This window comes from Drosophila sulfurigaster, chromosome 3 (assembly GCF_023558435.1).
Source record: "Drosophila sulfurigaster albostrigata strain 15112-1811.04 chromosome 3, ASM2355843v2, whole genome shotgun sequence".
Lineage (NCBI taxonomy): Eukaryota > Metazoa > Arthropoda > Insecta > Diptera > Drosophilidae > Drosophila > Drosophila sulfurigaster.
In genome coordinates this window covers 52,144,280-52,165,279 of record NC_084883.1, presented here as the reverse complement: position 1 = coordinate 52,165,279, position 21,000 = coordinate 52,144,280, and the positions used below count along the sequence as shown (strand labels likewise).

General features: G+C 43.1%; 1 protein-coding gene across 3 annotated transcripts; it reads left to right on the top strand.

Moving 5' to 3' along the window:
* The first annotated feature begins 338 nt into the window (after positions 1 to 338).
* On the top strand, positions 339 to 20,677 carry LOC133841226 (uncharacterized). 3 transcript variants are annotated; one of them, XM_062273581.1, is made up of 14 exons: positions 339 to 500; positions 9,163 to 9,658; positions 9,728 to 9,855; positions 12,767 to 13,853; positions 14,168 to 14,331; positions 14,610 to 15,773; positions 15,835 to 15,965; positions 16,036 to 16,394; positions 16,457 to 16,602; positions 17,130 to 17,239; positions 17,296 to 17,429; positions 17,504 to 19,323; positions 19,387 to 20,045; positions 20,105 to 20,677. In XM_062273581.1, the coding sequence occupies exons 2-14, from the start codon at positions 9,338 to 9,340 to the stop codon at positions 20,248 to 20,250; spliced, it is 6,369 nt and encodes a 2,122-aa protein (XP_062129565.1). In that variant the 5' UTR covers positions 339 to 500; positions 9,163 to 9,337; the 3' UTR covers positions 20,251 to 20,677. The 3 variants fall into 3 exon arrangements, 2 of the variants coding, with proteins under 2 accessions (XP_062129565.1, XP_062129564.1); XM_062273580.1 differs by lacking the exon at positions 339 to 500 and adding an exon at positions 8,995 to 9,012; XR_009894278.1 differs by lacking the exons at positions 339 to 500; positions 17,296 to 17,429; positions 17,504 to 19,323; positions 19,387 to 20,045; positions 20,105 to 20,677 and adding exons at positions 8,939 to 9,012; positions 16,700 to 17,021 and having other exon boundaries at positions 17,130 to 17,240.
* Positions 20,678 to 21,000: the final 323 nt, after the last annotated feature.

The window sequence follows — 21,000 nt, the reverse complement described above, 5'->3', positions numbered from 1 at the left end:
GGTGTAACGGAATTCTTATGAAAATTGTATAGCATACGTTAGAGCTGATATAAGCTTTTTGTTAAATATTTAAATAAATACTTAAAATTTCACTATGCTTTTAGGCATAGTGCATCATAAAATGCCGCTAATAAAACACAGCTTAAACAATTTTGGTATTGCGTTCTGTTCTTTATCAGTAACATCTGCTAGGCAGAAAAAAGCTCATTCAGTTTAAATTGGAGTCTATAGCAGTGGTGCTTGATAATTCTCTCACTCGTACTCGCTCTCTCTCGCTCTTTTCGTAGTGCATGAAAATGCGACTTTCGTCCTAGGCGCTCGTTCATTCTTATTCGGTCTTTTGAAGGAATCAGTCGCATTCTGAATCCATCGGACGTTGACGAAAATAATTCCAAATCGCAGTGCTTAAAGCAATACGGATGTACTGAAAAAGTTCTTCATTTTGTGCTTACAGTGAAAACAGTTAAACTACAAAAAAAAAAACATCGAGTCACGCAAAAGTAAATGCAAATAGTGTTAAGTTAAAAAGTGAATTTAAAGTTTGTCAAATTAGACAATAAACATATGTACATATGTACGTGAATAAAAACTGCTCAGACAGACTCCCGCATAATTACTTCGTTAACTCCCAGAGGAGTTTAGCGGCCGCAAAAATCGATAAAAATTTTACATAGAGGCGCATACACATGTATGTACACACACACATTTGCATAACTTATGTATACAAGAGGGTACGGGAAGAAGGTAGCACAAGAAGTAGGAGCAGCAGCAGAAGCCTCAGATTACAGTGCCGTACATATAATTAGAACACCCTTTTTTTTTTGGTAAATTGGTTCGCGTTGTTGAAGCTATTTATAAAAATCAACCTGCCAAGCGAATATCAATTGTGCTATGATGTGACTCCGAGTGATTACTTAATGCTTCTCCACATTGATGGCCGGCGGTGTGACAAAAAGGCAAAAGCAAAGCTCTCTCCCTTCCTTACGTCCGTCCTGCCGCAAGCCTCCTGCTCTTGTCGTTGGCTGAACTGAAGTTGTGTGTGTGTTCTCTATGCCTGTGATTGTGTATGTGTGTTTATGTGCTTTCAGCAGTTGTATGTTTATGCCGCTCCCACCCCTTTTGCGCTGCTCAATCGTTTTACTGCTTATTTGCTGCGCTGCGTTGTACGCTTCGCTTGACTATTTATTTATTTTTTTTTGTTCTCGCTTACGGATTCTTTGCACGCGACGTCGACGACGACGATAAGTATATGTAGTGTATGTAGAGCTTGTTTTGCTATCTTTTTTATACTTACTTGCCAAAGCCGCGTTCCAGAACAGGCAGCAAAGCAGCCTACTCTCCACTCAACGCTACTCTGCTCTACTGCTCCGCTTCAAGGTCAGTGTAAGGTTAGGTCTCTGCAATTGCCATGGCAGTGATTTTGATATTGAGGCTGCTGCTGCTGCTGTCACTGCGCGTTGGTCGTCGACGCTGCTGCTGCTGCCAGTAGTCAGTGTTGTTGGTGTTGTAGTTATTATTATTGGCATGGCGTTGCTGTTGTTGTTTTATATGGGGGCTGGTGCTCAGCTACCGTAATGGACACACACAAACTAGTGTGCGTGTGTGCGTGCGTATCCTTCGTCAAGCATTTTGACATTCTCTTGTGGGATTCCATTCTCAATTTAATTTGTTTTTCATGACTTCTCACAGCCTCCCACTGCGTCGGCAGCGACGCCAACTTCGACTGCGGTTTGTGTACGTGACATGGGCGTCAAAATGTCGCCACTGTGTATATATGTGTGTGTGTGTGGGTGGGTGTGTTTGTATAGGGGTGTGCAAAATAATGTGTGAAAGCTTCTGTGTGTTTGCCTTTTCTACGTCACAGCTGCGAGCTGAACTTTGGCATTCAACTAAGTATGTATGCGTGTATCCTTATGTATTCCTATGTATGTACATCTCGCTCTTCCTTCCCGAGCTGTGCGTTTGCCAGCATCACTGCCTGCCCCGCTCTCTCGTGCTCTCTTCACATAAGCTTGCGATTATGTAAGCCACACACACTCATTGTTGTATTTTTCTTTTCTAGTTCTTTTCACGCTATTAAAAAGCATTTGCAAAGTGCACTTCAATTGAAAGGATAACAGTGTTGTCATTGTTATACAGCAATTTGGCTTAAGAGAGAGCTTAGGCAACAATTTCCCCACTAAGCTTTCTTATCAGCTTGTGGCAATTTAATTGACATTTTCATTGCCAGCTTACACTATTTAGGCTGGGAATTGTAATGAATTAAATAACAGGTTAATTCGACTAATTGATATAGTACACTAATTAATATAGTAAAGTGAAACCTTGTCAATTTCGAAAGTAGAAGAAATACTATTATATACAAGTGTTCAAAGGCCCCATTTAACATTTAACGATTAGCATTTCAATTAGTAAATCAAGTAACGAGATGTGGGATGCGAATTGAGACAGAAATTTGATATACGATATTCCATCAGACAGGCGCCGTCAATGTCACGAAGTCTGTGGTCAGTCAGTGATTTTTCCAGCGGAAAATTGCGTCGTTGGCGCTAAGGGAAATGGGAGTAAACCAATGCAGTGCAATGAAATGCATCTGCACAAGATAACAACAAATCGTTATTATGCATTTTGTTTGTTATTTGCTATTTGTTGAATCGCTGATTGAGGTGCATTTTGTTGACGACAATTTCCTTAATTGTCATTTACGGTGCATTTAATGCCCTTTGATTTATATGGCATTATGTTCTCCATAATGCGTCAGCAAACTGACTGACCAAGGCATCTGACTGATATTGTATAACAATGGGATCGCTTTGATCGATTGCCAGTTGCCTAGGATTAAGAACCAACAAGTTTGAATGCTAACGAAATGTATGCTCGACTTTGGGATACTCCCAGCAAGCTATTTAGATTATATTTATTATAGAGTATATAACATTTTGGCAACTTAGCTTTTAAATTACGATGGCTATTCAGTGTTTCTTAGATTTATAACATAACTGTTTATTTCCGAAATTTCTTAACTCTACCTCTTATAGTGTTTAAGTTCAATGAGTTGACTATATTGACTCGTCATTTTAGATTGCAGAAATCATCACGTGAAAAGTGTTCGATTTTTAGTAAACAAAATTACAAAATTAAATACTTCTAAAATGCATGTAAATTGTCTTTTTCTGCTTGACCAAATAGAAATACCCCTCAACTTAATGGTTACCGGGTATAAGAAACGCACTGATAAGCGAACCACGCAGTGTTGTCTTGCAATTGCATGCAAGGAAATTGAATCGTCTTGGTTCTATATGTTGTCGTCACTTGCATCACGTGACGTAAGCAGGCGAGGTTGCTCCACTTACGCAATTAAAACAATAACAAATAACACTATTGGAGGTGAGGTGAAAGCACTGAAATCTGCCCCAAGGCTGTGCAATTGATGAGACTTACCACAAACGGGAGCCAAACCTGGAATGCAAATGCAATGCGAGAAAATTGCGACGTTTCTTTATTATCTACTCGACTGCCAACTGCGGTCTCCATTCATCTAATTGGCGGGCGCATCATGCGGGGTTGAAGAGAGCCCCTTGACATACCCGGACCGCACCTTAGCCAGGGCCTGAGCTATAAATAGCAGCGGCATGTTATATTATCTGGACAAAACCGATCCGAGTAGGTGCAGTCATTGAATATCGCATGATATATCACTGAAAGAAATTGAAGAGAACTAGACTTAGTACAGTATTATTTGTATTTGTGTAGGTTGAAATATGATTCTCTTTTCTTTTATAAACAATAAGTAAATTGTATAATTAATATTAAATTAATAGAAATATCAGTTTTCCAATGAGCCCTTCTATTATATGTATATGTATAATATAATAATAACATAACATATAATAACGTCATATCAGTTGCTTGAATTTATCTATAGGATAGATCAAGGCGACTTAAGGCTAAATTATTTTCGTGATTGAATATGATATTGAATAGGTTAACTATCATAAATATTTACATTTCAAATCACAATTTTCTTGGTATTCCATTAGTTTCTTAACCAGCTGCTTTTTTTTCGAATCGTATTAAAACTATATTTTTCTACACAATTTAACTGGTGTCAATTAAATTATATTTAGTATGAATTGCGAAATGTAATTCTCTCGCATAGGAATTTCAGATTTATTTTGAAAACCAGTTGTTACACTGTAAATATCGTCTGGTTGAGGAATTCTACTGAAAGTATGAAACTAACCCTGACAAATAAATTCCATACCTTCAAGGCAACTTTCAAAGCTTAATTGAAACCCAAACAGACTTGCGACTGCTTTCTCTGTAGCCAATTAAACCCAACGGGGTCTGTGCCATAATATCGCTTGTTCGATAATGAAAACAAATTGTTACTATTTTTAAATATTGTGGATTTGCGCCTAATTGGCGCAATCTCTATGTTCCCTTCCGCCTGTAAGTTTGCACAGCTGTTGACTGCAAAGTGCACAAACTACAGGCAAGTGTAACAAAAACCAAAAAAAAAAACAAATCTAAGTACACTCATATATAATCGGTATTCCTCGGTATATAACTAGATTCAATAAAATTCACGACTACTTGAAATACGCGTCCGATAAGAAGCGGTAGCAATACTAACAATCAACGAGTCAGATAATGCGCATTTTATGAAATCGTATCGTAAATAGTTCAAAATCGAAATCTTAGATTTACGATACTCAAATTACGATGGGGGAGAATGAAAGGATGTATATTTTTACTATGGGGAGGGAGAAACACGAAACTTGCACGCAATAAACAAATTGTGTTTATCCGAAATTGATACTCGGATTTTGTTGTACACAAAATTCCTGGGGAAGGTTATTGAAACTTGTTGCGCTTTCTCGTAATCGTAATCATCGTAGTCGTAATCGCAACGTTTGTTTACATTATAAAAATACATAGAAATGTGCGTGTGTGTGTGTGTGTGTGTACACTCTGTATATATCATAGGCCAGATAAATATAGACTAAATATTGGTCGGGCCTGGGACTTTGAACCGACGCAGCACTGGAAGTGCGTTCCGCCTCTCTTCCTCTCTCTCACTCTCAACCAGTGTCAGATTTTTATATCTGTGCATTTTGTTTGTTCTATCAGATCTCTTTGCCCATGTCGGCGTCTTATACTTTGTGTATTTTCCCGAAGATTCAAATATTTGTGCAGCGATTTTGTTGCATTGTCGCCTCTCTATTGCTCATTTCTGTACATACTTTCCATGCTATTTTTATACCCTCTAACCATAGGGTAGAAGGGTATTATAATTTTGTGTCGGCAGGAAATGTATGTAACAGGTAGAAGGAGTCATCTCCGACCGTATAAGGAATATATATTCTTAATCATCGTCAACAGCCGAGACGATCTAGTCATGTCTGTCTGTCCGTCTGGCTGTCTGTCCATATGAACACCTAGATCTCAGAGACTATAAGAGATAGAGCTCTATTTTCCGCCAGTATTTGTTATGTTTGCACACAGATCAAGTTTGTTTCAAATTTTTGCCACACCCATTTCCGCCCTCATAAATCTTCAAAAATCGAATAACAATCGTAATTTTAGAGCGAGAGCTGCGAATTTTGGTATATAAAATAACAATTATAGTAATTATGATTCCTGATTTGGTTGCGATCAGATAAAAATTGTCCAAGTTATTAAAGAAATACTTTGGGATGGGCAGAAACGCCTACTTACTTGGGGTCTTAGTTGCTTTGACTAGCAATTTGGTATATTATGCAGTCTATGGTATATTTTGAATGTTGTACTATATCGATATACAAAATATACCTATAGGATTATTTTAAGTATTTTTGTATTATTTTTTTTTTTTTGCATATTTTGAGAATACCGCAATATTTTGCTTTTATTCAAAATGGGTAGCGGGTATCTCACAGTTGATCAAACTCGACACTTGTTTTTTTATCGAGTTTTTTGTTGTTGAATAATAGAAAACATCATTCCGCGAACACGTGATAGATTTTTCATTTCGAGAATCTATTTTAGAGTCATCTCTTATGGCATGTACTATATGACGGAGCTAGATTATGCTCTTTGTTTTTGGCCTTCTTAAAATAGAATTTATGCGTGGTCGTGCGGAATTATGTAAGGGACTTTCAATTCTGTCAAAAAAATTATAATAGAATTTGCAGCTACAATCTTGATATGCGAGTAAAGTACTCGTTTTATTCCGGGAGCTCATTTAATTAAATTTTATTACTATTTTTTTTATTTTAGAACTTAATGCGTAATTGGGGTGAACGGTTGCCGCTGCTTTTGTGAATAATATCTCAGGCACTTGAAATTTTGTTAAACTTTTCCATAGCGCACTCTCGCTTCGTGCTCAGGGGGTACGAAGTATAGGGGTCCGACCTACATCACATCCATGGCACACGCGCTCCAGCAAACTGTTATCACTCGACTCATTCATAACATTTTTATTTTTATTTATAGATGATATACAGCTTCAGCTGTTCGTATCACGCTACAAAATCGTGTGTATTTTCTTTTTTTATTACGACCATTATCAAATTGCAAATCTATGATGACTCTTTTTTGTTCAACTTCCAAATTGGACGCAAATCAATCTTTCAGCTAAATTCCTGGCTATCGCGATTGATTGCGCACTTTGCCAACGAGTTCAGTGTGCCAAAAAACCCGTCGTAGGGTCTTATCGGAGACAAAGGTGTGCCAAAACAAATTATGAATTAAACAGGCAATTGCAAATCGCACATCCCGACTTACATATACCCTGTAAACACATTATTACTATTGACTTTCCAGCTACTTGCTTGATTTGAAAGTGATAGTTTATCATAAACTGTTCGCGTTATGCTACAGAGTATAAAGCTAATGTGTGGCACTCCTGACTCCTCCTCAGCTGCAGACACTCACACACCACATGTTGAACGCCTGATACCCCCATGCAGACCCCCCTCCCGAATAGAAACACGCAAAAAGCACACTTGGGGAGTATATTATCGCTTTAGAATTTTGGCACTTATCGGCTTCACCAAACCGGTCTGCGTCTGTTTATAGTCGTAGGTATGTCTCTCTTTTGTCCTCTCTCTTTGTGTCGCTCTCTTTGCCACTCTCTCGATTGTCTGGAGTGTATATTTCACCAATGTGTCACCGTCTTGCGTCTCCGTCTTCCGCCGACCTTGCGACAACGCAACGCAACGCAACTCAACGTGACGTAGTCTGTTCGCAGATAAGTCGGGGATCGTTCTCTTGCCGGCCGGCTGGGACTTTGACCAATTTAAACTGCATGTATAATTCATATTTGAGTCTGTATGTGTATGTATGTATGTATATGTTGTGTCTGACTGTTTTATGGTACAACAGATTACGTATCGTGCTCTCGGGGCCGGGGGCGGGGAAACACGATGATTCTACGCGTGTTTTCAGCGGATCGCTGAACTTGGCCGACACGTCGCTTATCAGAGCCAATTCATGTGTGTGGATTGATTGATTAATTTGTGCAGCATTCATTAACACGGGACCTCTGGCTATAGATAAGTCTCCAAACTAAATCGCTCTCCCGTGCTCCAATTATTGCCATTTCATTCTTTCACTTTAATGAGGGGCGCGTGTCATGGAAAATTTTGTGAGCCATTTTTTTGATCACTTTTTTTTGGTTTGCGAAATTCTGATAGGTGACAAACAAATTTGCATTTTGTTAAAAATAAAATGCGACGAATATTATCGTCAAATTCTTAATTCGTATATATAGAACTGTTCCATTTGAATATCATATGAAAAACTCAAAGGAATTGCATTTTGTTTTCGTCTATTTATTTAGATCTGAGGTTGATGGACCCAGGGAGACAAATGGTTGACAGATTTTTTGCTGTCCACATAAATATGTACATATAGTTTATTTGCGTCATTGACTTTCCGAATACAATATTACGAGTACATAATATAATCCCTTCTCCGAACAGGAACTTTTCGTTTAAAACAAACAAATAATGATTATTTATTTTCTGAATAAGCTGTAAATATTTTATTTTGCTGTTGTTAAATATTGCTGTTATTTTACCTTAAAATATGCATTTAACGTGCTTGTTGTTGCGCTTGATTTTCACATCCACACAAACTGAACTTCTCACATATTTGGAATTGTTGTTGTTGTTGTCGGTTTTTGTGTGACTGTGTGTGGGGGCATTTTGTTGATACTCGTTTTGTAAGTACTTTTTATGTACTCTTAATTAAACTGTATATTGGAATTCAAATTCGAAATGCACTTGTTGCGCTCGTAAAGAGCACTCGCAATATAGCAATTATAAATATATATAAACAAGTATTTCACGATTGTGAATGATAACGTTAATGTTCCTACTTCGATAAAGGCGCCAGCAAACCAAAACCAACAACTACATATGTAAGAGCTAGACCCCCTTCGATGATATTGATGATTAATTATGAACTTGCATGTGTGAGTGTGTGTATGTGTGAGTGGGTCGATTGAACTGAACTATCTTCTGTGCTATATATGGAGTAATTGAATCAATATTGCCAATATTGAGTCAAGTGCACATTTATTTTACGCAGCAAATTTTGCAGCGTCTGCTGCAGCCGCGAATATTAATGTTCGATAAGTAAGAAGAGCAGAAACCAATGCACAAAACGCCGACGCCTATAGAAAGGGTGTTAGAGCGAGTGAGAGCAATAAGTTCAAGGAAAAGCAAATAAACTTGCAAATGCAATAACAAACCATAGGAATAAATCTCTCACTAGCATCCGCAAAAGGGTGTGCGAGAGAACGCGAAAAAAGATTGAGAGAATGAACGCAGAACGCAGATCGTTGCTTTGCTGGCGCTCTCCCGTGCTGCGATGTGCGCTGCGCTGCTCTGCTTAGGGGTTAGACATGACTGCGCTGCGCTGTTGGAGCTCATTCGCTTGTGAGCAGCCGTCAGTGTCGCGTGTGCCCCAAAAAGCGCTCTGCTAGAGGAACCCCATAAACGTTGAGGCAAGCAGAAAAGTGTTGTATGTGTGTGTGTGTACGTGTGCGTGTGCAAATATAGTGCAAAGTGAAAAGCGGTTGTAATACAAAATTTGCTTTATCTCAAGTGCAACACAATTTTTCAACACGTTGTAAATTCAATTTGTTATTCTTTTTTTTCTCCCTCTCTACAGCAAAAAGAAAAACATCAGAGTTTTACTGTGCTAATTAAACTGTGTTAAACCAATCAGCAAGTGCAAGTGAAATAATAAAAAAGCAAAGTCAAAAACTAATAAACAAATACTATTACAACAAGTACTGAACAGCAAAAGCGAAAAGTTTAAGCAAGTGCAACGGTAATTGCGTATAATGGCACCAATAATCACTGACAATTGCGAATTTGAATGTGCAACAAGTGTTGATAGCAGCATCAACAACAGCAACGATAATAATAACTTTGAAAACGATATCGATATCGATAACTTTGCCAGCAACGCACAGTCATCGAATGTGTCCAATTTGAGTGAAGTGCAGCAAGCTGATGTTGATGATGACCACGATGGAGAGGAGCAGCAGCAGCAGATGCCATGGGAGGCACCTGGCAAACAGGGACTCTACGATCCCCAGAACGAGCATGAGGCATGCGGCGTTGGCTTCATTGTGGCCATCGATGGCAAACGCTCTCACAAGGTAAGTTTCCAGACTGGAAATGAACTCAAGAGCTACATTCCATTTTCTATTTCAATTCCTTGTGTACAGATTCTACGTGATGCCCAGACCCTGTCAGAACGGATGAATCATCGAGGCGCTTGCGCCTGTGACAATGACACTGGCGATGGCGCTGGTGTCTTGGCTTCCATTCCGCACGGACTCTATGCCAAGGCTCTGTAAGTTCATCAGCTCTCATCGTGCTCACAACACACACACATACATACACACACACACAAACACATTTACAGTTGGCAGTGTGACAACTCTGCCTGGTGCCATTGATGAATGGTTTACACGGCGCACAATCGTTCGCGACATCGCCGCGATCTCGTGCGCAACGCCTATAAAAATAGTTTAAAGCTGTCTATTAGCATTTGTGCCCTTGCCCAATTCAAGGGTAGCTCAGCTATCGCCCTCCCTTGACAGACTCGTTCTTGTGAGATATATCTTATCTTTTATTTTTAGAAAAAAAAGCAACCAAATGTGCACAGCACGTTTTGATTAGCTTTAAATTAAATTTTGTGAATAGAGTTCCAATCAGTTTTATTATCTCAAATGTGAACTTTGGCCTTCAGAAGAATTTCCATTGGTTTTTGCAAATCCCACAGATTATTTTCAAGATATAAATCTCCTTTTAATACGTAACAAAAATATATTGCACATTTGCAATTTATATTATATATGAGTTTCCTTCTTTTATTAATCTACTATTTGAAAGACTGATAAGCAAACTTTTGAATGAAATTATCAGAGACTAGTTTTATTGTTGACTTCTCTTGCAAGTAATTTTATACGATTGTGTAGTGCATTTCACCTTCGTTGTATTCTCAAATTTGCATTTCTTAAATCATTTTGTTGTTTACTTACATCTCTTGTTTGAACATGTGCATTTGCCACCGCGTTTCGCCGCTTCATTGGCTCGGTCTCGACACAAAAAAAAAAAAAATAGAAAAAAAGAATGAAAAAATAGACAAGTAGATGAAATAATACCAGATACAAAGATCAGGCGAGAGCACGTCAAAAATAGTCTGCCAAAATGAGGCACATCCTCAAACCGTAAAATACTACTACTTCCAACTGCAACCAGAATAAACTGAAAATCCGTGTATGCAATTTTCGCTCAATATTTGGCACAAATTATTTTCGAAACGTTCGTCACGCTTCTCCACATAATAAATTGCGATTGGGGTATAGAAAGTGCGAAGAGGAGGGGCAGTGGTAATAGTTGTTGTAGGTAATTACTTTGACGCAAATTGTTCCAATTGTATTCCATTATATTCTTTCACAGAAGAGCGCGAAATGGAAAAACACGACAAGGTCTAACAATTATGACACATGCATAATAACAAGCCCGAAAGCGCAACTTTTTATACGATAAATATATACTACATACTTTATATATCGTATAATACGTAGTTCCCAGATAAAATCTGGATTTTATGAACTTTAAAGTTCATTTTACAAAGTCATGAGTGTGTTGTATTATACTCGTAAAGATTAGATATAAAAGCGAAATGAAAGTGATTTGACGGAACGCCAGATTTAGCCAGATTATAAAGTAATAACACGAAAAGTGTTTAATAGCCCCAACATTATATAGATATAACTACTGTTTTGCGTTCTATTATAAAGTTGAGGTAGTTTATTAACACTTTCATTATCGCAGTGTTGTTTCGTTATTTGCATACAAACTCGAGGTATAGTTATATTTTACAGAGAAGCGCTACCTCAATAATGCCTAATAAAAACACGTCACGTTGTAAATCGTGTTTAATTAGCGCCTAGCTAGACTAGACCAGACATCGGCCTCTGATTGATATGTTCAAATTCTTTTTGACGTCGTGTCGCACGCCTAAAATTAAAAAAAAAAAAAATAACAAAAAAACTTGTGAAATACTCGAAATACGCGTCGAAATTCGCACTTGTCACGCACGTGCCGAGTGATTGAGATTATGCGAAAGAGAAAGATTGCAAGAACGTGGGGAGAGAGCTATTAGAAATGTAGAGCAACAGGTTTCCTAATGCCAAGTTCAAGAAACGCATGGGTTTCTATATACATCAACAACATATTGCGAAATCAAAACCCCCACGACGTAGTAATAAAAACTCGCATTTCTTTGTATATAATATACCCTCTAGAAATGTTTAGAAGCGGGGTAGCTGCATTCAAGTTGCTAATTACAAGTTTAATTTAAGTTAAGATGCTAATCAGTAGCATATATTTACATATAGTTATATTTCCTTCTAACTGTTACGCTCTTTGCTACCAGCAAATCTCTCAAAAAAGCCTCTCCAGGGTCTCTCTAGGTTGATCAGAACCGAAACCTCTCTGCTTACATGTTCACTTAAGTAATGCGCGTTTGAATGACAATCGGACGAGTGTCTACCACAATTGAACAGACGCATGAAGCGTCTGAGGGAAACGATGGGGACGAGGGCAGCGTGTAGACTGGCAGCTGTTGATGTCGGGGAGCAACAACAGTTCCCCTAGTTAGGTTACCTTATCAGCATCTGGTGTTTCGTCATATTCTTGACGCCACAAAAGCAAATGGAATTTGCGAATGAATCAAGTTGAATTGAATGGCAAAACGCTTAACAGCAATTCACAAACGAATCCCGCGCCAATTTTAATAGTCAAACTGCGAGAAATAGTCGACAATGACAATATATTTTCATGCATCGAACTGTATAATAGGGAAGTAAAGCCATAAATAAAAACCTAAAGTTATAGTAATATTAAAAGTCGTAAATGTCATAATTTTTTTGTAGAAGAGTGTTAAATACATTAAACTTTTTTCGAAATATTCAGAATTTAATTAATTTTAATTTATATCAAGTTTTTGCAGTGTAGTCGAGTCTTTTTCCAAATTGACACTAATTGAACTGATAGTAGAAAAAAACCTCATAGTAATGTAGTCAAAATTTTGGCAGAAATGAATAGGAAATATTCTTCCATTGAGAATGTAATGATCTCAATCTATATAAATCTTTTGGTTGTCAACTTTTACGAACACATACACAAATTTCTCTCAGTGCCCATGACGTATTTACTCAATGATAACCTCTTAAATGTCTTCTTCCACACAGCGCCGAGCAGGGTATAACCTTGCCGGAGTTGGGTAACTATGCTACGGGCATTTTCTACTTGGACGTGGCTCAGCACTCCTCCGCCGAGGCGGAGTTCAATGCGCTGGCCAAGAGTCTGGGCCTGACTGTGTTGACATGGCGCACAGTGCCATCGAATCAGCAGGCGATTGGCGTCGTTGCACGCAAATCGGAGCCACTGTCGCGTCAGGTGTTTGTGCTACGTCCCGAGGGACTCGATGAGAAGGCTTTCGAACGTCAGGTGTTTGTGCTGCGCAAGCGGGCAAGTCACGAGCTGACCAAGCCAGGCAGACGCTTCTATATCTGCTCGCTGTCGGATCGCACGGTTGTGTACAAGGGTCTGTTCACCTCCGATCAGCTGTGGGATTACTATACGGATCTGAAGAATCCACAGTTTGAAACCTACATGGCATTGGTGCACACTCGCTTCTCGACGAACACCTTCCCCAGCTGGGAGAGGGCTCATCCTCTGCGTGTGCTGGCCCACAATGGCGAGATTAATACGCTGCGTGGCAATGTGAATCTGATGAAGGCTCGCGAGGGCGTCATGCAGTCCGAACTCTTTGGCGATCAACTCAAGAAACTCTACCCGGTGGTCGAGCCCAATCTCTCCGATTCCGGTTCGTTCGATTGTGTGTTGGAGTTCATCACGATGGCTAGCGATCGATCGCTGCCCGAATCTGTGATGACCATGGTGCCAGAGGCTTGGCAGAATGATCGCACCATGCCCCAGGAGAAGCGGGACTTTTATCAATGGGCCGCCTGTGTAATGGAGCCCTGGGATGGTCCTGCTCTGATCAGTTTCACCGATGGACGTTACATCGGAGCTGTCCTCGATAGGAATGGCTTGCGTCCGTCACGTTTCTATGTGACCAAGGAGAATGTGCTGGTCATGGCCTCTGAGGTAGGTGTCTATGATGTGGATCCCTCACAGGTGACGCTCAAGAGTCGCCTCAAGCCTGGCCGCATGTTGCTCGTCGACACCAAGGAGCAGAAGCTCATTCAGGACATTGAACTGAAGGCGCAGATCGCCAAGTCGCGTCCCCATTCCGACTGGCTTCAGCAGAAGGTGAGTTATCCAATTGCGGATTAGACCAAGCCTTAGACACACCTTCCAGGTACACACTGAGCACTCCACCCAAATACCAAAATTATATTCAAAATTTGTTCCCGTTTAACCACTGTAATCTCTCTGTAATTTGTCCATTTCTCTACCATGCTCACAATGTAACCTCTCTGTGGATTGATCCAGATGGTGAGTCGACGTTAGACGGTTAGACGTCTTTAGTCGTTGATGTTTTGCGTTCAGTTCGTTTGGCATGCCCTTTATGAATAACCTTTCTATATTCAGCACTAATCTTTAGTATTTATCTTGTTGTTTAGATCACTCTGGATGAGATCCGCAATGCCAACGTACTCAACACTCCCGAAGAGGAGCCGCCAACGGCACCTGCCTCACAGCGCGGCATCTTTGATCCACGTCTCTCGCTCTTTGGCTACACCACGGAGACGGTCAACATGCTTCTCATACCGATGTTTAAGAACAAGTAAGTACGCTGAAGTTAAGAGTGTTAGACACCATAATCTCGTCACAACTATTCCTGGCTTAAGCGATCAGAATTCAAATTAAGTTTAAGAAATTAAAAAGCTTACTAAGAAGCGGAAGTTATTTCCGAAGTTTGTAAAATCACTAAGCTAACGATAGGGACTCCACGTTATATACAAATTATCAGTTATTACTCTTTCTGGAGATAAGAAATCAACCCCTCATTAACATTCCAGAGACTCTGCTTAACTAAACCACTTTCTTTTTCCCCAATTACAGAAAGGAGGCCCTCGGCTCAATGGGCAACGATGCACCGCTGGCCTGTCTGTCCACATTCCAGCCCATTCCCTATGAGTACTTCAAGCAGCTGTTCGCCCAAGTGACGAACCCACCAATCGATCCATTCCGTGAGAAGGTTGTCATGTCCATGCAATGCCCCCTCGGCCCAGAGGCAAACCTGTTGCAGCCATCGGCCCAGCAGGTGCATCGCATTTGGCTCTCCAATCCCATACTGAGCATTCCAGATACCCAGCTGCTCAAGCGCAACACGCATCGCGGCTGGAAGACCAAGGTGCTGGACATTACATTCCAGTACAGCGATGGCTATCGTGGCTATCTCGACTGCATCGATCGCATCTGTCGCGAAGGCTCCCAGGCCGCTCAGGCTGGCTATCAGCTGCTCGTCATCTCGGATCGTGCTGCGGGCACCAATGAACGTTGCGCTGTATCTGCACTGCTGGCTTTGGGTGCACTGCATCACCATTTGATTGAGACGCTTCAGCGCATGAAGGTCGGCATCATTGTGGAGACGGCCGAGGCACGTGAAGTGCATCACGTTTGTGTCCTGCTCGGCTACGGTGCCGACGCGATTTGTCCCTACTTGGCCTTCGAATTGGCCCAGGCGCTGCGTGATGATGGCGTCATTGGTGGCGAGGTGACCAACAAGCAGATCTACAATGCCTACGCCCAGGCCATTGATACGGGCATTGCCAAAGTCATGGCCAAGATGGGCATCAGCACGCTGCAGTCGTACAAGAGTGCACAGATCTTTGAGGCCGTTGGCTTGGGCAACGAATTGATTGACAAGTGCTTCCGCGGCACCCAGAGTCGCATTGGCGGCGTTACTCTTGAGATTTTGGCCAAGGAAGGCTTGGAACGTTTCCAGCTCACCTATGGCAAAGTGTCGCCAGACACACGCATCTTGCGCAATCCCGGACAGTATCACTGGCGTCATGGCGGCGAGGCGCATATCAATGAGCCCTCTTCCATTGGCAGTCTGCAGGAGGCGGCCGTGAACAAGAACCTCGGCGCCTTCGAGGCTTTCAAGAAGACTACACTGGACAGCGTGAAGAAGTGCGCGCTGCGCGGTCAACTTGAATTTGTCACGGATCGTCAAAAGATCGATTTGTCCGAGGTGGAACCGGCTAGCGAAATTGTTAAGCGGTAAGTTAAGAAGTTGCTCGCCTTCAAGAGTTGATCATTTCATCAATGTCTTGATCTTTAGTTTCGCTACTGGCGCCATGAGCTTTGGCAGTATTTCTCTGGAGGCGCATCAGACGCTCTCCATCACCATGAATCGCATTGGCGGCAAGAGCAACACTGGCGAGGGCGGTGAGGACTCTGATCGTTATCTGAGTAAGTGCCTCAATTTATGGTGATCTTCACACCCCAATCTAATCTTCGCTATTTCCCACCTGTGTTGTAGATCAAGATCCCAACAACAGCCGTCGTTCGGCCATCAAACAGGTGGCTTCAGGTCGCTTTGGCGTCACCGCCTCATATCTGGCCAACGCTGACGATCTGCAGATCAAGATGGCCCAGGGCGCCAAGCCTGGAGAGGGTGGTGAGCTGCCTGGTTACAAGGTGACCAAGGACATTGCCAAAACACGTAAATCGGTGCCCGGAGTCGGTTTGATTTCGCCACCACCCCATCACGATATCTACTCCATTGAGGATTTGGCCGAGCTGATCTACGATCTGAAGTGCTCCAATCCCAATGCGCGCATCAGCGTCAAGCTCGTCTCCGAAGTGGGCGTTGGTGTGGTTGCCTCCGGCGTTGCCAAGGTAAGAATGGAGTTGTATTTGATTTAGATTGCCTGCTAACGGAATGTAATTTTCATCTGCAGGGTAAGGCCGAGCACATTGTCATCTCTGGCCACGATGGCGGCACTGGCGCCAGCTCCTGGACGGGCATTAAGAACGCCGGTTTGCCATGGGAGTTGGGAGTTGCTGAGACGCATCAAGTGTTGGTGTTGAATAATCTACGCTCGAGGTAAGTGAACAATCATATCCCCTCAACGCACTCCTGTCCCATGTTCCCTCCCCACCTGTCTCTTGTTACTAATCATGAACGAAACATATTACCGAAGAGAGCGCCTGGTCTGTAGCCAGATGACAGCGTTGGAAGAACGCTTGATTGCACGATCGATTAATCGAAAGAAGCGCTGGATATAAGGACAAATGACAATGGCTGTGAATGCTGCGAATCATCTGTAAAATGAATGAATACCGATCATTTAAAGATCGTTAAATAGCTTGATTGCTTACACACTCAATGCTGTCAGCCGTCCCACGTCACACGCTCAAATTAGACAATGACAATGAATATGAATCGATAACCGATAACCGATAACGCAGCAATCGATCACTCACTTTACACGCACGATCGTCGCGGCGCGCAGTGCTCCATTCGTAATTCTTCTCATTACATTGGCTTGCCGACTGAATCTTTGAATTAACATTGCATTCCTTTCTATGTCTTCCCCCTCAACCCCGTCAACCTCATCAATGGAACCACAGAGTGATCGTTCAGGCGGATGGACAGCTGCGCACGGGCTTCGATGTCGTTGTGGCTGCTTTGTTGGGCGCTGACGAATTTGGCTTCAGCACAGCTCCATTGATTGTCATGGGTAAGTGGAGGAACAACGAATGTTAGAATATACTCTTAATACATTTTTGCTTTTAGGCTGCACCATGATGCGTAAGTGTCATCTGAACACCTGTCCCGTGGGCATTGCTACACAGGATCCGGTGCTGCGCAAGAAGTTCACTGGCAAACCTGAGCATGTCATCAATTTCTTCTTCATGTTAGCCGAGGATGTAAGTGATATTGCTTGAAATTTGCTTAACTATCCTCACTTAAACCAATCTTCCCCTCTCTATCTCTCTCTTAGATCCGTCAAATCATGGCCAACCTGGGCATTCGCAAGTTCCAGGACCTGATTGGACGTACCGATCTGCTGAAGATTGCCAGCCAACGCGAGGCCAAGGCCAGCAATTTGGACCTCAAGTTGCTGCTGCAACCGGCTCTCGAGCTGCGTCCTGGCACCAATATTGTGGGTGGCTCTATCAAGCAGGACTTCCAGCTGGAGAAGCGTGCTGACAACAAGCTAATTGCTCAGGCTCAGCGCATCTTTAGCGGCGCCGAGGACAACATCACTATCCAGATGCCCATCCATAACGAAGAGCGCGCCTTCGGCTCCACGCTCAGCTATCACATTGCCTGCAAATATGGCGAGGCAGGTTTGCCTCAGGGCAAAAGCATTGACATCTCCTTGGAGGGTTCGGCTGGCCAGAGTTTCTGCGCTTTCCTCGCTCGTGGCGTAAACGTGACGCTTAAGGGTGATGCCAACGATTATGTGGGCAAGGGTCTGTGTGGTGGCAATGTGGTCATCACACCGCAGGACACAGCTCCCTTCGAGTCGCACCTCAACGTTATTGTGGGTAATGTGTGCCTCTATGGCGCCACCGAGGGAACCGCCTTCTTCCGTGGCATTGCCGCCGAGCGTTTCTGTGTGCGCAACTCCGGTGTCACCGCTGTCGTCGAGGGTGTGGGCGATCATGGTTGCGAGTACATGACTGGCGGCTTGGTTGTCATCCTGGGCTTGACTGGACGCAATTTCGCGGCTGGCATGTCCGGTGGCATTGCCTATGTCTATGACATTGACGGTTCGTTCAAGCCCAAGGTGAATCCGGAGTCGGTGGAGCTGCTGCCATTGCAGCTGCCCGAGGATATTGCTGTTGTCAAGCAACTGCTTGGCGAGTTCATTGCCAAGACCGACTCGAAGGTGGCCAAGGAACTGTTGGCCAACTGGGCGCAGGCACAGGGCAAGTTCGTCAAGGTCTTCCCCTACGAATACCAGAAGGCGCTCAAGGATTTGGCCGAGCAGCAGGAGGTGGAGCAGCCCGTTAAAGTTGCCGCCATTGAGAATGGCAACGGCAAGCACGAGCCGCATATCAAGGACATCGAGGAGGCCATCCAGGATGTTGCCCTCGAGCAGAAGCGTGCCGATCGTGTGCTCGACAAGACACGCGGCTTTGTCAAATACAAGCGTGAGGCGGCCCCCTACCGCGATGCCGGCGAGCGTCAGCAGGACTGGAACGAAGTGTACAACTTCCCGCATGTGCGCAAGAACCTCAAGGTGCAAGCGGCCCGCTGCATGGAGTGCGGTGTTCCCTTCTGTCAGTCCAATTCCACGGGCTGCCCGCTGGGCAACATCATTCCCAAGTGGAACGATCTCGTCTTCCACGGCGAGTGGCAAGAGGCACTGCGTCAGCTGTTGCAGACCAACAATTTCCCCGAGTTCACGGGACGCGTCTGTCCCGCTCCCTGTGAGGGCTCTTGTGTGCTCGGCATCTCGGAGCCGGCAGTGACCATTAAGAACATCGAATGCGCCATCATCGATCATGCTTTCGAGCAGGGTTGGATCAAACCTGAGATTCCCGAGACCCGCACCGGCAAGCGTGTCGCTATTGTTGGCTCTGGTCCCTCGGGACTTGCAGCTGCCCAGCAGTTGAATCGTGCTGGACACTTTGTGACAGTCTTTGAGCGCAATGATCGCGTGGGTGGTCTCCTGCAGTATGGCATTCCCACTATGAAGCTGTCCAAGGATGTGGTCAAGCGACGTGTGGATCTCATGGCCGACGAGGGCATCGAGTTCCGCACCAATGTGCACATTGGCAAGGACACCAGCGCCGAGAAGCTGGTCGAAGGGTGAGTTGAAGTCGAGTGCACCTCTTTTTTTTCGATGCTAATCTGCTGCAAACTCCTTTACAGTTTCGATGCCGTTCTGCTGACCACAGGCTCCACATGGCCACGTGATTTACCGTTGGCCAATCGCGATCTGCAGGGCATTCACTTTGCCATGGAATTCCTTGAGGCACAGCAGAAGAAGCAACTGGGCGGCAAAAAGGAAATCATTTCCGCTGAAGGCAAGGATGTCATCATCATTGGTGGCGGCGACACCGGTTGCGATTGCATTGCCACATCGTTGCGTCAGGGTGCCAAGAGCATCACAACCTTTGAGATCTTGCCAGAGCCACCACTAAAGCGTGCCGATGATAACCCATGGCCACAATGGCCCAAGGTGTTCCGTGTGGACTATGGTCATGAGGAGGTGCGTCTCAAGTGGGGCAAGGATCCACGACAATACTGCACCACCACCAAAGAGTTTGTGGGCGAGAATGGTCACATCAAGGGCGTCAATACCGTCGAGGTCGAATGGACCAAGACGGAGACGGGACAATGGCGCATGCAGGAAGTTGCGGGATCGGAGAAATACTTTGCTGCTGATCTGATACTGCTTGCCATGGGCTTCTTGGGACCGGAGAAGACGGTGCCCCAAGAGCTGGGACTAGAGCTCGATCCTCGTGGCAACATCAAGGCCTGCAATGGACAGTATGGCACCTCAAATAGCAAGGTCTTTGCAGCGGGCGGTAAGTTTACGAAAGGGAACTTGGTTCGTGTTGGAAACTCATGCTCATTATTCTTACAGATTGCCGGCGTGGCCAATCGCTGGTCGTTTGGGCCATCACCGAGGGTCGCCAGGCAGCACGTCAAGTGGATTCCTATCTGACCGGCCATCCCAGCGGTCTACCAGGACCTGGAGGTGTTATTGATCCCTCTGGAAACAGGGCCTAAGTACCTGACAAGATGATAATGGTTGGATGTGGGGAGTCTGTCTGTGTGCGTGCGTTGTCGTCCTTAGCATATAGCGAAATTCATGTGTTTTCTCGCTCGGAAAACCAATTTGCAATTTGTGATTCTTATTTTCCCGATTTTAGATTAGTTAACACTAAACACTAAAAAAAAGACTTGAGTTTTTTACACTATTAAACACGTTTTCCTTTTGGTTTTATTTTTGATTGCGACGCGCCACGCCCACAAGGCACTGCTGGCGATGCCCTCCAATAATGTGAGAGAGAGACAGAGAGTCAATTAAGAGTGCAAAAAGAATGTTTAAGAAGACCCAAAAACTGTTTTGGGAGTTAAACAAATATCCAAAATTCAAGGACAATAACTAGAAATTAACCGTTGCTGAGTTGCGAAACAAAGAAAAAAAACAAAATCTAAGAAAGTTATATCAATTAGTAGTTACGCATTTGTGTTCAATTTAGATGTTGTACTTATTTGATTTGTGTTCTTTGTAAAATTGGTATGCTGAATTCCCGATTATTGAAGAATTAATAATTGGAATATGTGTAATTACAACCACTGAACAAATACGTATGTAATAATCTCAGTCTATATCGAATTGCATTTGTAGATGTTGTTTCGTTTTTTGAGCTACAACTGACTCGTTAATTGCAAAAGTACCTACTACTATTTACAATATGCATATAAATTATTGGTATTTTTAAAAGCCACAAGTTATATAAATGTCCCTTTGGC

Bases quoted from the DNA above. Each gene is read 5' to 3' on its own strand.
- LOC133841226 (XM_062273581.1), top strand. From the start codon at position 9,338: ATGGCACCAATAATCACTGACAATTGCGAATTTGAATGTGCAACAAGT. The intron at 15,774-15,834 runs GTAAGTTAAGAA...CTTGATCTTTAG, and splicing joins GCTAGCGAAATTGTTAAGCG to TTTCGCTACTGGCGCCATGA. The intron at 19,324-19,386 runs GTGAGTTGAAGT...ACTCCTTTACAG, and splicing joins GCCGAGAAGCTGGTCGAAGG to TTTCGATGCCGTTCTGCTGA.